At 47.0% G+C, this 15,400-nt stretch overlaps 1 protein-coding gene across 1 annotated transcript in view; it reads left to right on the top strand.

The window, feature by feature from the left end:
* The window catches only part of B4GALT1 (beta-1,4-galactosyltransferase 1), a 48,409-nt gene extending 36,579 nt beyond the window's left edge, over positions 1 to 11,830 (top strand). Inside the window, exons 3-6 of the mRNA XM_024560019.3 lie at positions 5,826 to 6,013; positions 7,843 to 7,965; positions 8,580 to 8,684; positions 8,889 to 11,830. Coding sequence (XP_024415787.3) covers positions 5,826 to 6,013; positions 7,843 to 7,965; positions 8,580 to 8,684; positions 8,889 to 9,021 — 549 coding nt within the window. The 3' untranslated portion in view covers positions 9,022 to 11,830. The remainder of the gene's footprint in view (positions 1 to 5,825; positions 6,014 to 7,842; positions 7,966 to 8,579; positions 8,685 to 8,888) is intronic.
* The last annotated feature ends 3,570 nt before the right edge of the window (positions 11,831 to 15,400 follow it).

The following is a 15,400-nucleotide window of genomic DNA, read 5'->3' on the forward strand; positions in this document are numbered from 1 at the left end:
TACTCTATACAGCAAAGTTTTCATTTAGAATGGAAGGGCAGAGAAAGTGCTTCCCAGACGAGGTAAAGCTAATCACCACCAAGCCATTATTACAGGAAATGTTAAAGGAACTTATGTAAGAAAAAAGATCAAAACCATGAACACTAAAAAGGCAACAAATTCACAAATATCAAAAACTGAATCTAAAAAAATTTTTAAAAAAACAGAAAAAAAACTAAGCAAACAATCAGAACAGGAACAAATCATAGAAATGGAGATCACATGGAGGGTTATCAGCGGGAGGTGGAAGGAGGAGAATGTGGAAATGGTGTAGGGGTTAAGAAGCACAATTGGTAGGTACAAAATAGGGGGATGTTAAGAATCATACAGGAAATGGAGAAGCCAAAGAACCTATAGCTTGACCCATGGACATGAACTAAGGGTGCAGATTGCTGGAGGGAAAGGGGTATAGGGTGGAGAGGAGCAATGGGGGAAAAATTGGGACAACTGTAATAGCATAATCAATAAAATATAAAAAGACAAGAAACAGAAATGGGGAAGCAGAGCCCTTGCCTTAGCCCTTGGGAGAGACCTTTGCCAATCGCCCCCCATTACTGCTAGTTTCTATTTCTCATATGAATCATGCAGCAGCTTCCAAACCAGTCTCCCTGCCTTCAGTTGGGGTGTGGGGCAGAAATCCCTCCTTGACATACAAAACATAATCCTTGTTTAAAAAAACCTTCAAAGGCTTCCTGTGGCCTAAATCAAGAGAAAGCCTGAGTGTTTTAGCCGAGTATCCAGCTTCCCCCTCCGTCTCATGATTTGGTCCATCTCCACCTTCATTTCTTATTCTGGCTTCCACATTGTGTATTTCTTGTAGCTCCTTGAATGTTTTCGTCACTGCCTTTACACATGCTGCTCTCCTAGGAATACTCTTTTCAGGTCCCCCCACTGAATTTGGCTAACTTCTCTGAAGCCTTCTCTGATTCTCTAGGATGAGGTTGGTGTCTCCACCTCCACCTCTCCACCTGTGCCTGCCTTTGTAGTTCCTCTTCCCTCTTCTCCCCTCCCCTGGTAGCTGTACCCCACAAGTGCTCATCATTCATTGCCCATTACAGTTGCCTGTTTAACTTGAAATGCCTCAAAGGCAAGGCCCGTTTCTTTTCCTTTTTTGAATCCCTATTACTAAACATGAAGTAGACACTCCACGAATGGCAAGAATGAATGTATGAAAGAAGGAGAAACAGGACCCTCTGGTCCTTTTCTGTCTCTGGGTCTGGCTTGCTCTTATTTTTTTTTTTGTAACCACTTTATTGAGATATAATCACATACCATACAGTTCACCTACTTAAAATATATTTAGAATTGTTCATCCATCACCATAAAATCAAGTTTAGAACATTTTCATTATGCCAGAAAGAGACTTCACACTTCTTAGCTACAAATCCCTCCATTCCCCACAGCCCTTGGCAACCACTAATCTTTCTGTGTCTGTGGATTTGCCTATTCTGGACATTTCATACAAGTGGAATCATAATGAACATGTGATTCTTCGTGACTTCTTTCACTTGGCATAATGTTTTTAAGATTCATCCATGTCGTAGCTAGTACCTGTACTTCATTCCCTTTTATTGGTGAGTAACTTCCCATTGTGTGGATGCACCACATTTCATTTATTCATTCATCTGTTGATGGACATTTGTGTTGTTTCCACTTTCCAACTATTGTGAATAATGCTGTTTTGTGGGGCCATGTGTTTTTGTTTCTCTTGGGTATATGCGTAAGAGTATAATTGCTTGATTGTATGGCAATTGTTTACCTATTTGTGGAACCACCAGGCTGCTTTCCAAGATGGTGTACCCTTTACATTCCCACCAGCCGTGTAGGAGGCTTCCATTTTCAGACATACTGTTTGTTCTTTCCTGTACTTAGTGTAAATGAGAGGGCTCTAGGAAAAAGTTTTCATAGCCCTGAAGAGCTCTCTGATACTTCAGACATTCCTCCCTGACCTCCCAGAAGGGCACTGGGTTTGCTCCACCATGTGTCTGAAGGTAGCTTCCTTCTTTTCTCTCTTCTGAGGAGTGTGGCCTTTAGGCCTATGCCAAGCATCCCCCCTCAGGTCTCTTCCCCGTACCCCCGGCCAGCATGCCTGACTGAGCCCAGGCCCCCATTCTCTCTGTACTGGCCATTGTTGGTTCTGCTTGACGGACTCATACACCCACTGTCGGGACGTGTGCTCAGTCATAAAAGGCTTCCCTGTGAGCTTTGGTCAGTGGGACAGCTGCCCTGTCCAACTGTGGCAGTGCCATATAGTTCTTGGCCTTTCTTCTTTCCTCATGTCCTCTCCGTTAAGAGAAGCTGCTGCCCTAGAAGGAAGGGCTAAGTCTAACTCTCGTCTACCAACTTAAAGAAGCCTGCACTTTAAAAAGCTCTATCTTTCAGAGGGACACCTCCCAGCGCAGCAGCTCCTCTTCACCTAACGGGACTCCCCAGGCATTTCACGGGTCTCGGAAGGTCTCTGTTTCCTCTGCTGCTATAGACACTCATGTGAGCCTCAGACTAACTCACCTGAGACACAATCCTTTCAAGAAATTGCCCCTCCAGCAGAGAAGCAGGATTTGGGAGGAGTCTTGAAGTTGACTGGAGAGGACACACACAAATACCAAAGAAGGAGTTGTCTCCAGGTTGGATCTCTGGGAGACATTTTGAAAGGTCTGACTATTCAAGATGGGTGGGAGAACCTATGCTGTGATAATGATAGCATCTGACATTTGTTGCCAGGCAGTGTGTGAAGGCCTTTAACGTATTGTCTCATTTAATGCAGCCCACCTGTTGTCATCCCCATGCCCAAATGAGGGAACTGAGGCCTAGAGGTTAGATTTGCCCAAAGTCCAATAGCTAATAAGTGAAGAAGCTGGCACTCCTGCGATAAAAACGCATGTATCCGTCACAACATTTTGGACTGACCAGACAGTACGTACTTGATAAATGTTTGCTTGAGTGAAGTGACCAGTGCACCGAATAAATGTGCCCAGTGAGGAGGGGCAGGAATGAGGGTGGGGTGCCTTCCTACCTCCTGGAGAGGAATGGGCGCCTGCTCTTAGTGGTGGGGGTTGGTGGATTTGCCAGGGCCTGTCTTTCTTAACCAGAAACTTACCCATGTTATTACAACATTCCACCCAAAGAAGCCTAGAACTGATGTTTCTGTAATCCCAGGGGAGAAAGAGGAAAATGCGTACTTTACTCATCATTCTGCTGATCTGGTATTCCTAGGGCTAACACCTGCAAAAATATACCCTGCTCTTCCCCTCTCCCAGGATCACAGAGGTGAGGCCAGACTGGGAAGAAGGATGGGAAAAGCAATGTGTAGCTCTGGTTGTTTTGGAAAACTGCCTAACTAGTTTTAAGTGTGAACCAGACACCGGAGTGCCTTATTGAGTTGAAGGAACTGTTGCCTCACACGTGGGCAAAGGGGCAGAGCCAGGACGTCTCCTTAGGTTTCTCCTCCAGGCTACCATTGTTCTCAGAGCTTGGCTCCAGAGGTGCCTGTTTATGATTCCAAATTACCAGTTTCTGGGAGAGGAAAAATGCTTAGTGTAGTTTCGTTCAGGCATCTGCTTAGATCAAATAGTAATGGCCAGGAGGCCAGATGCTGTGATGGAGACACAGCCCCCAGGAGAGCCCCTGCCCCTCTGGGGGGTGTGGCAAGAGAAGGGAGCACACGCAGCCACCCTGCGGGTCTGCTGCGTGGGTGTGAAAGGCTTTGTTGAGACACTGCTCTTTCACTTGTTGGAAATCTGTTTCGTGGGGTTGAATTGTGTTTGAAAATATTCAGCTAACTCTTTTAGGGTCTCCATGTAGCTGGAAGAGCAAGATGGAAAGCACCAGGTGCAGGCCTCTCTCCCCATCACAGAAGGTAGAAGGTGTGAGGAGTGAAGTGGATCTGGGTTGGGGTGAAAGTGGTTACAGATTGTTGAGATGATTAAATGGCATGGCATGCATATAAACACTTATCCTTTGCTTGCTCTATCATATCCCCCCAATAAATATTAGCAATACATTGTTGTAATAATAATTACAACAACTTTGCGGTTTTCATATACAGTTTCTAAACTTTGCACTTCACTTTGCCTCGTGACTTACACAGAATCAACTGGAGGCAGAATTCTGAATGACTTAACTGGTGGGACAGCCGAAGAATACTGTGTGTGCCGTTTGTTGGTCACAGCTTTCTCTTTTCATGCTGTGTGGTTAGAAAGCGCTGTCATGGGCTGAGGAAAGGAGCTCTTGAGTAAGATGTTTCCTTATTTCTTTATTATTCTCGTGGGTGCTTTGTCTGACTTCCTGGTACTTAACTTTGCTCAGGTAGTTTGTTTTCCTGAGCCACCGGCCTGCGGCTGAGCAGCCGAGGTGCTGTCTGCCTGCCCTGTTCTCACGCAGGTAGCCAGCCTTGTGGAGTACCAGGTTCCAAGGCCTCTCTTGGGCGCCTGGAGAGGAGTGTGGGCACCCCGCTTTTGAGACCACGTAGCCACTGCAGGCCCTTGTGGGACATATTTTTCCCCAAAGCAGAGGGCCCTGATCTTGTTTATCCCAGGAGATATGGGGAAGAGCACAGAGTTAGGTTTCCAGAGTATTGGGCTCCAGTCCCAGTTGTGTCACTTGTGTGGCCTTAGTTTCTTCATGGTGTAGTTGGGAGGGTTCCGGTCAGGAGGAGAGCTCATGTGCGGAAGGGCTTGTGAAGCGCGAAGGGTAAGGGTGGCAGTGTTGATGCTGTTACCATTCTCACTAACCTAGGGCCGTGGGAGTTGGTAAGAGACCCATGCTGGTGACTCTGAAGGGCCCTTTGATTAGAGCTTCCCGGAGCGGATTGCTCTCTGCCATTGTGTGTTGAAACCCATCCATCGGTCTACTCACTCGTCCATCCATTCATCCACCCATCCATCTATCATCCAGCCAGCAGCAGTTATTTATTGAGCTCTTACTATATGCCAAGCAGTGGGCAAAGCACTGGGTGAATAAACACTAAAAAAATTCCAGCCTTCATTGAGTATACGTTCTAGTAGTGGGGGTGAGGGGGATGAAAACAAACAAGGTAAGTAAATAAAATATGAAGTACCTTTGCACGAACAGACTTGGTGCTTTGGGACCCAGCGGTGGGCATTCTGAAGCAGGTCTTGTCCTCTCTGTCATCCACCCTGTTTCTGTCGTGGCGCGCACCACACTGCTTCCCCCATACACTCTGTGCACCGTGAGGGCAGAGATCTAGTGGGGTCGCCATATTTCTCTGGTGCCTCGTTTAGTGACAGACACCTGGTAGGCGCACAGTGTGGTTATCGACCGTACAAAGAGGGTAGAGGAGAAAAGTCTGTCCCATAGGCACGGGTTTCCTGCTTGTCTTTCCCGGAATTAGTCTACATATAGTATATAAATAAATGCCATGTTTAAACGCCTTTTCACCCAACAATACTATTGTGACGATCATTTCCTTTTAGAGCTTCCATGTTTTTTAAGAAAGCTCTATTTCATTCTGTGGATGTACCATGTTATTTAACCAGTTCCCTAGTGTGCGTATGTCATTGTTTGCCATCTTTTGCGGTGATGAACACTCCGTGGGGAATAACGTTCATACGTCATTCCCACATTCGCAGATCTTGCAGGCTAATTCCGAGAGGGGGGAATACTGACTCAGGACACACCACTTTGTACTGGTTTGTAAATGAGGGCAGAAAAAATGAGGCTCACGAGTGGACGAATGACCACATGTCATGGGCAAGTCACCAGGCCCTGTGTTCTGCTCAAAGTCCTTATGGTTTTGGCCATCATCACTTCTTTTGTTTCTCCGCTAGGCTGGGGACTCTACGTTCAATCGCGCTAAGCTTCTCAACGTTGGCTTTCGAGAGGCCTTGAAGGACTATGACTACAACTGCTTTGTGTTTAGCGACGTGGACCTCATTCCAATGGATGACCGTAACACCTACAGGTGTTTCTCACAGCCACGGCACATCTCTGTGGCAATGGATAAGTTTGGATTTAGGTAAGAGCTGTTCACCAGAGTCTACAGAAAACATGTTCCTCTCTGATATGACCACGAGGAGATGTTCTTCCAGCCCAGGAGTGCGTCTTTTTGCTCTGGAAAAGATTGCTTTCTCTTGAGAAATGGATGCTTTTTAAGCCCAAAGTCAATTATTATTTGGGGAGGGAAGTGGAGTCCAGAAAGGCCTAGGAACTCTGCACATCCAGACAAGAAGAGTTTTTAATGTTTGGAATGGCTCCAGACTGACGCCTGTGTTTCCTTGCTTTCTTCTCTCCCCTTCCCCACCCAGTCTGGGAAACAAATGAGAATCATTTTCCCCGGTATAAATACAGGGTTGTTATGAAGTCCCCAGATCAAAGGTGTTCTGGCCCTAATCTTGCTGTCTTCAAAGAGGAGAGATTTAACTGTAAATGTCACTCTCTGCCCTCCTGTCCTCCCTCCCTCCCTCCCTCCCTTTGTGTACCTTCCTTTTTAGAAGCACAGGCTCATACCCTGACCTCTCTTAATCCCTCCCTTGGAGCATGGTGGCGATGGCATAATTCTTTAGCCCGGCACCATGTCTGTTTTCCCCAGAACCACTTAGGCTTGGGGGGTGGGGCAGGAGGTAAGAGAAAACAGCAGAAACAGCAAAACCAGATCTTGTCAGCTCAGCTTGTACTTCCCCTTAAAGTCACTAAGAGTCTGTTTCTGTAAAAACACTTATCAAAAAACTTCATTGGCCTGGCCACCTCTGGTTCAAACTCTCACATTAAAGTGCAAACTACCGTGAGGTAACTCAAAAGGTAGATGACCTGGCACCTCAGTGGTGATACCTTATTGCAAATAGATTACCTTAGATTCATTAAAGCAAGCCCCCAGGCATCTTTGCTTGTGGATTTTTGCAGTCAGAATTGCTGAATGTATTTGAAAATGGTAATTGCATTATTTAAATGTGTTCTATATGGTTTGGCTAAGTTCTTTCATGAAGTCTGAGTTAGAATTTTTCTTAACTTGTGTGATAGGTTTTGGTCTCTGGATTTCAGTAGGAGCTTGAGTGTGGTTTGGAACTGCACACAAGGTCGGGACAAAACCACAGCCTTTAGAGGACCCACAGAAGGCCTTTGCATGGCCGCTGGGCGTGTCCTGATTCCTAACACTTCTCAGCGGTGCTTCCGCTGTAGCTGTCAGGAGGCCATGATTCAAAACCATTGAAACACTGAAATACAGAACAGTGTAGACGGGTGGGTGAGAGTCCAGATGCCCTGCTTCTTGAAAAAGTGTCCATATAGATTCACCATTATATATTTTGCTAAGTCAGGATATGGTAGAACTTTCCAAGAAATGTTTTTCAAGAAAATTTTCAGGAATGCTGTCTTGACTATTGGAGTCAGTCAGTGTTCAAACCAGCAGACCTTTGGAAGAATGAAAGCTAGACCGGTGGACGGGGCAGGAGCGTGACAGAGTGGGCAGAGGGAGACTCGGAAACAATCTCCGATGCCAGGACCTCCTGGGTAAGGATTTCTGTGCAGGAGCAGAACACGTGGGGAGCGGACTCCTGACCGGTGCAGAACTGGGCTTACGCTCTTGTCATTGATTTTCTAGATCACCACAGGAGCGACACAGTGTCCTCACAAAGAAGATTCTATTTTTTTGATATCTGTGTCTTCTCTAAGATAATCTGAGTCTGCTCTAAACACAAAACAAAGAAAACCTTATAAATCTCCAATTAAAATGTTCCAGAGAATAAAAATAACTTTAGAGTATTCATGTTTTAAGCAGACTTTATTTTGAGCAAGTCAAAACTTACTAACCACTGGTCCTCTGTGTATGTGTATGTGTTTTCTTCCCAGCTTACCTTATGTTCAGTTTTTTGGAGGTGTGTCTGCTCTAAGTAAACAACAGTTTCTCACCATCAATGGATTTCCCAACAATTATTGGGGCTGGGGAGGTGAAGATGATGACATTTTTAACAGGTAATAGTCACAACTTTCTGACACTGGCGCTGTTTGCTGGGATGCTCGAAGCTTTGAGAAGGCCTCCCTGATTTAGTCTCTGCCCATCTTTCCAGCCTTATCTCCAGCCACTTCCAACCCCGGACCTGCTCACCAGTCCCTGGAAGCTGGCACTGCTCCCCAAGGGCACTGTGCTGGCTCTCCCTCCCTGCCTCTGCCCGTGCTTTCCTGGCTGCCCCAAAGGTTCTGGCAGACGCCCATTCATCCTCATGACTTGACTGTGCTTAGTGTTGCTCAGGTAGTTGCTTCTCTGTCTGTGCCCCACAACCCCACCTCCCCTCTTCACCTCATCCTGCCGCTGACAGCCCTGCATCCTAGGCATCCACACTGTCAGTTCCACGAGGGCAGATGCCCCCAGAGCCTGGCACAAATAGTCACCAACACAAACGGGGAGCCAGTGGTAAAAAGACATGGGGAAGGAGTGTGAGTTTAACCGCTTCCACGCTGGGCTGGGGTGTGGGCAAGTGAGAACAGTAAGCAGGATGGGAGATGGGGCAATAGTCTCATGGCTGGGGCTACCAGACCCAAGCCTTATGGCAGCTCTGTAATGATTTTGCCCCCTTTACTCCTTACAGGTTAGTTTATAAAGGTATGTCTATATCTCGCCCAAATGCTGTGGTTGGGAAGTGTCGGATGATTCGCCACTCAAGAGACAAGAAAAATGAACCCAATCCTCAGAGGTGTGTACTGTGTTCATTCATATTCCTTCTTCCCTCTTTAGGGTGGGGCAGGCTGCAGAAATGAGGTGCTGAGGAGGGCTCCATACCTGGAGGGAAAGGGAGGGTTCAGTCCAAGGTGGGGAAGGCAACGAAGTATAAACATTTAATGCTTTTTTTCTTAAGATTTTTATTTTGACACCAACCACTTGCCCTTTTTCCTCGTAGGTTTGACCGAATTGCGCACACAAAGGAGACAATGCTCTCTGATGGTTTGAACACACTGACCTATGAGGTGTTGGACATAGAAAGATACCCGTTATATACCAAAATCACAGTGGACGTCGGGACACCGAGCTAGCATTTTGCTACACTGATAAGAGACCTAAAAATGGCCAGGGACCTCTGCTGTGTCCCTGCCAGTGTGCTGGGCTGGTCCCTTAGTTCCTACCAATCAGAGTGATAGGCCCCTTTTGCTCATTCACAAGCCTTTCCAGATGACCGGAAGGAGCCAGATGTTTGCTCCCAGCTGGGCTCGGCATGTGACTTCTTAACTGTGCGAGGGGTTTGTGAGTGTAGAAACTGTCAGCCTTTGGGACTTCGCAGCATGTCCACAGTGTCACACCCCAAAGAATCTGAGCAGTACACAGCCCCAAATCTGGTGACTGTGGGACTTGTTCCCAGTGATAAACTGCTCATTTGTTGTGAAGTAGGTAAGAATTTTGCTTCAGATCTTGTATTATTATTACTTTGTGAAAATTGGACAGTGCTGCTGAAATTGGATTGGTGTGATATTTTCTCATTGTCATAGTTTAACAGAAAAACAGTTTCAACCATTCTCATTTTGCCCCCCACCCCCCACCTTTTTTTTTTTACTGCTATACAACTGTTACAATCACTGTGTGTGTGTGTCTTTTCTTAGCAAAAGAGTTTTAAAACTTGAGCCTCAGACCTTTTGCCCTGGTAACGTGTGAATTCCAAGGCACCTGTTAGCCATCAGAGCAAAAGCCTTGGGCGCTCTCACATTCAGTGGCCTTTCTGCAGATTGCCTGATTTCTGAATGTAAAACTTTTTTTTTTTAAATAGCAGTTTGTAGTATTTTAAAGGCCAAATCCAATTCTGATTGATGATCTAGCTTGATTTTGTGTTGATCTAGATTTGCATAGCTGTTTAGTGATAAGTCATGGCAATTTATTTTTCTGAGTATGCTATGTGAACTTGAATTACCTACATATTTTTATTGTGTTTTAAAAGTGAGGAGGGGACTGAGCATTCTTTTTAGGGGGAAAAAATTCTCTATGCTGTAGTGGCCACAAGCCGGCCTCCAATTTAGCTGGCAGGCCAGGTTTTGTGAAGGTCAACATCACCTTTGGGCCCTTTGAAGAGGGCAAGCCTTGCCTCCCGGGACCTCTGCAGGAAGGCAGAAGCCTTGGCCTGCCTGGCAGAGCTCCCCACCTCCTTACCCTCACCCCACCTCCTTACCCTCACCAGGTGGGCAGCATGGAGGGAACTTCCACCACCTTCTTGGACTGACCACTCCCTCCACCCCCAAGACCTAGGCTGTGGAATTGCAAATGACAGCAATCAGGTCTGTTTACTGGCCCTTAGCCTGGGGAGGTGGAGGGAACCTCAGTTCTGGCCCCCATGGAGTCTAGGGGCTGCCTCCCTTGGAGGTTCTGCCCCACGCTGCCTGTCCCACCTTGCAGGACTGGTTCTCTTTCTTCCTCCCCCTTCCGCCCTCCCCCTTTTTGTTCCTTTGCTTCTGGCCTGTTCCCTAAAACTTGCCTGTGGCACTCAGGGTCAAACAGACTATTCATTCTCGAGCATGAACGTGCCTTTTAATTAGAAACAGAAAGTCAGCTGAATCCACCCACACTCTCCCACAACCACTCTGGTGCCTAAAGCCTCCCTTTCCCCCTCAGGTTTTTAGTGGGTGCCCCCACTCCAGGAGGCTGACTCATAGAGCTGTCTTCTCAAAATCCACCTCTGCTGGGAGAAGCATAGCCTGCCTGGGGCAAGACGCATGAGGCAGTTTCTACCACTGAGTGCCCTTGCTGGGTCCGGTCTGGGCTAAGGACCCGAGACTCAGCTGTTTAATCCCAGCGTTGACTTTTCGGCTGGTGGCAGCTGGGACCCCCACCACGGACCTGGGGACCAGCACTCAGTGTGGAGGCTGAGTTGGTGTCCAGCCCCAGTTTTATCTGTGCCTTTACTGCTTTGAGCATCTCAGATGCTAACTTGGTTTTTTCCAGAAGCCTTTGTATTGATTAAAGTTTATTTACCACTGCAAAAGCATTTGGGCTATGCAAAGAGTATTCCTTCTGTCAGTTCCCCATTCCTTAATAGCGATGTTAATAAAACTCAGAATAACTGCACTGAGGAGTTTTGGGAAATGCAAAGAATGAAGGCCTCTCTTTCTGACCCCAGATCCTGACTTTTCCAAGTGCCTTAAAAGAAAGTAGACAAATACCCTGGGAAATAACTTCTCTGTTACTCACTTTACTCTTACAAAAAAAATCAGACTTAAAAAAATTTTTTTTGTTAGATGTTCTTTTATGTTCCATTGGAGTATTCAAGTACGTGGTTCAATCTCAGAACCAAGGGAAATCCTATGTCATCTGTTCCTCATTCCCTGACCCGGTGCTTTCATGGGGTCACCCGGGCCCCAGGTTAGGCCTGGATGCTTCTTGCCTGGTTCATGAGATGCTCTAGGTCTTGTTTCCTCCCTGGGGAGTTCAGGACGGAGGGTTCAGGGAGCATTTCCTTTACCTGGAAGTTGTCACCATAAAGTTGTCACACACTGTGCCTTTGTTTCTGTCCTTCTCATTGCTGGCAACCCTGTAAAGTGGTTTTTGGGGAAAAAAAATCAGAGGGCAGAGGTGGCCCAGGAGGGTAAAGAAAATGCCAGTGCCGCTCTCGGCCTGGGCAGGATCTCTGCTGACCTCAGGGCTGGCCATGGGGCGACCCCACAGCCAGGACAGCAGCTTTCCTGTCCTGGAGATCTGTTGTGCTGTGTATTACGATTTCCTGTGTGTGCAAATGGATGTGTTTACCGTTGTAAGGTGGGGGCGGGGGGATTGTCTGAATTTGGTGTTCAAAACAAAACTGTATTTTTGCTTTTAAAATCCAGTAATATAACATGAATAAATGTCCCTATCTTTGTAACTGCAGGTGGTTTCTCTTCTTATTGAAAGGGTCTGGGCTCTCCCAGAGCTGGTGGGCAGTGGCTGGGGCTGCTGCTGGAGGGTCTGAGGGTATCATGGCTGGGGCACTGGGTAGCAGGAGGTGTTGGTATCCACACACACTGCCTAGGAATCACAGCTGGAGTACACACACCTCCCTGGAATTGGCTGATAAGAAAAAAATTCCGAGATATTCTAAATTAAGTTACAGCAGCCTGAAAGTGGAAGTCTGTTAATGGCCGAGGGCCAACTAACAAAGGACTTCTCACATTCCTGTTTTACCTGTTGGAATTTTGGATTAGTTTCCAGGTGGTGATATGCCCAGGTTACTTGTGTGCACGTGGGCTTTCTGGACTGCTGCCCACAGCCATTCCGCTGGAGCAGACGTTTTATGTGGACTCTGCTATCCCAGAGCTTGCCCTGCTTCACCTTCTCCCACCCCTTTCAGACTACCCCTTTCTTCCCCCTCCTCCCCATTTGATGTATAAAGATGCTTGCAAAACTCTAGGATGACCGACATGCTATCTTTTGTACTTGGCCATGCTGCTGGTGGTTTAGACTCCATGCCCCAAGACCAGTCGTTTAGCTAGAATTTCTGGCTCAATAAAACCTTATTTAGCCCTGGCTGGTGTGGCTCAGTGGATTGAGTGTCAGCCTGCAAACCAAAGGGTCACTGGTTTGATTCCCAGTCAGGGCACATGCCTGGGTTGCGGGTCAGGTCCCCAGTAGGGAGCTCTGGAGAGGCAGTTTACACATTGATGTTTCTCACCCTCTCTTTCTCCCTCCCTTCCCCTCTCTCTAAAAATAAATAAATAAAATATTTTTTTAAAAAACCAAAAAAAACCTTATTTAAAAAAAAAGTCTTCAGGGGGGTGGGTGGAGGTGAAAGAGGGTGTAGGGGATAAATAGTAGTGGAAAAATACAATGAAAAATACTGTAAAAAGCAAAAAAAAAATTAAAAAAGACATAAGTTATGGAAGTTAAAGATTTTTGTTCAGGACAACCATTTCCCTACCTGAGCCTCATTTTCATAGAGACTTTTGAGGCTTACAAGAGATGAAATATCTAAAACAATGACTAGCCCCGGCTGGTGTGGCTCAGTGGGTTGATTGAGCGCTGGCCTGTGAACCAAAAAGGCTGTCTGTCTGATTCCCAGTCAGGGAACGCGCCTGGGTTGCAGGCCAGGGCATGCAAGAGGCAACTGATCAGTGTTTCTCTCACACATCAATGCTTTTCTCCCTTTCTTTCTTCCTCCCCTTCCCCACTCTCTAGAAGTAAATAAATAAAATCTTTGAAAATAAATATCTTTTAAAAAGTAAACAATGACTGGCACTTCACAGGTGCTCACTACACAGTGGCTAGCACCACTTCAAAGTAGAAATTTTCCCAGCACTTCTCTGGCCACAGTTTTGCTATTTTCAACAAATGCCAGATAGTTCTGAGATAGTTGTCAGAGCCACTTACACAAGATGTTCACCATGTCAGTCACTATTACCCAAAATAAGGTTTCTTGTCAGCCCCAGGAAATTTAACTAGAAGGTCTTAGTTGTGACCCAAGGATGTGAGACAGTTAACTACCCAGCAGCAGCCTCTTACGTGCTGCTTGGGTTGAACTGGCATCTGGAAGAAATGGACCAGAGGAAAGCAGGGTGCCAGAGAGGTTGCCCTGCTGTCCGGGCTGAGATAACCACAGTGCTGCTAGGATGGAGCAGCAAAGCTGGGACCAGTTGGGAAATAGGAGCAGGAAGGGCAGCCCCTTGTAGCCCCCCTTCACAGGCCACGTGGCTGTCTCCACCCATCCCTGTGACTGCCAGAAGGACCCCTTGTGTCCCCAGTCCTGAACAGAGGTGGCCTGGGGCTCAGATTGACCTTCTAGCAGGAGACTCTGGTCCTTTGGACAAAGTGCTGTCTTGCAGGGCTTTGCAAGCTGTAAGGTCTGAGTTAAGTGGCACACTCTTTTCTCCCCACACATGTATATGTCCACACAGATGCATATACACAAACATGCATAATATACCTGACGTGTGCCTGTGAGAGCCTAGAATGCGAGGTTCAAATCTTGCCTCTGCTTCTTGCTAGTTCTATGACCTCGAGCAGATGACTTAGCCTTTCTGTGCCTCAGTTTGTTCATCTGTGTAATAGGGACAGCAGTGCCAATTTTGTAGTGTTCTTACAAAGAACAAATGAGGTAATACTTACAAAGCACTTAGACCATGCCTGGCTCATAATAAGCATTATATATGTTACGAATGTTAGGTTTTTTTTTTTTAATGCACGTGGATGCACCTGCTGACATGTACATACAGGCAGCTCTGCACACATTACGAACACACGCCGGATGTAGTGGAGATCTTTATTTTTTCTCTTCTAGGGCACATGTCTGGGGCTTAACTGTGTGGCAGTTGGGCAGGTGAACCTCAGGGTAAGTGACCATTCCTCTTCTGGAGACACCCAGGTCACCTTACCAGTGGTGTTTCCCCACCCCTTCCGCACCTCACCTAAGCCAAGGTGTTTGGAATGACTGCCTTGAGGAGGGAGGGGTCTTGAACCCCTACCCCCCACTTCCTGGGCTCTGAGGGGCCAGGAAGGGAAGAAGGTATGAGGAAGAGGGTCAAGGACAGGTTCTTGGGGTTGGCAATTTCCTTGGAAAGTGCTCTGTCTCAAGACTCCCATTTCACACGGGACCCAGCACAAGTATGAGCCGGCAGAGCCCAGTAGTCATGAGTGGATTTGGTGGGCACCAGATCACCCTCTCCCCCATATAGTTGCTCTTTTCCATGTGAGAATGTGACCTGGATGGCAAGTCAGTGACCCACAAATGTCCTTTGGAGGCAGGGCGGTGGTGCCCATGTAGGTGGGTGCCTGAGGAGATAGGTGAGTACAACCTGGAAGCTGGGGAGGGTACGGGAGAGGTCAAGGAAGTGAGGAGATGGCCAAGTTTCCACCAGGATCCCAGACATCCCTTCTCTTGTTTCTTCCAGGAGGTGCGAGTTCAGACATTCCTTGGGGCCAATTTCTTCTTAGAACTGGAACATCTTACCCCATCAGAAAGGAAATGAGGTTTGTCTGGCTGAGCCAGTCATGCCAGACAAGCCTCATTTCCTCCTGGCAGAGTCTGCACACAGGGAAAGTGGCTGCTGCTTTTGTCTGGGCTCTGGGACCTGTGTACCCAGGCTGAGAGGCAGAGACACCTGGAGGGCATGGTTGTCCTGAGAAGTGACAGGGTCAACAGACTGAAACCAGAGGAACGTGGCACTCCAAGAACATCTGCGCTGGAGCAAGACGCGTGCCAGGTCACCAGGCAGGGGGCCGGGAAGACAGCCAGGAAAAAGCCATGCAGTGATCATTGTTCTGGCTTTCTCTGCCTTCCCACGCACTGTGTGACTCTGGGCAAGTCAGTTCCTCAATCCAAGCCTCAGTTTGCTCTTCTGTTTTTTATTTTATTGATTTTAGAAAGAAAGAGGGAGAGAAAAATAGAAACATCAATTTTTTGTTCCATTTATTTATACATTCATTGGTTGATTTCTTATATGTGCCCCTGGCTGGGGATTGAACCAG

This window comes from Desmodus rotundus, chromosome 1 (genome assembly GCF_022682495.2).
Source record: "Desmodus rotundus isolate HL8 chromosome 1, HLdesRot8A.1, whole genome shotgun sequence".
NCBI lineage: Eukaryota > Metazoa > Chordata > Mammalia > Chiroptera > Phyllostomidae > Desmodus > Desmodus rotundus.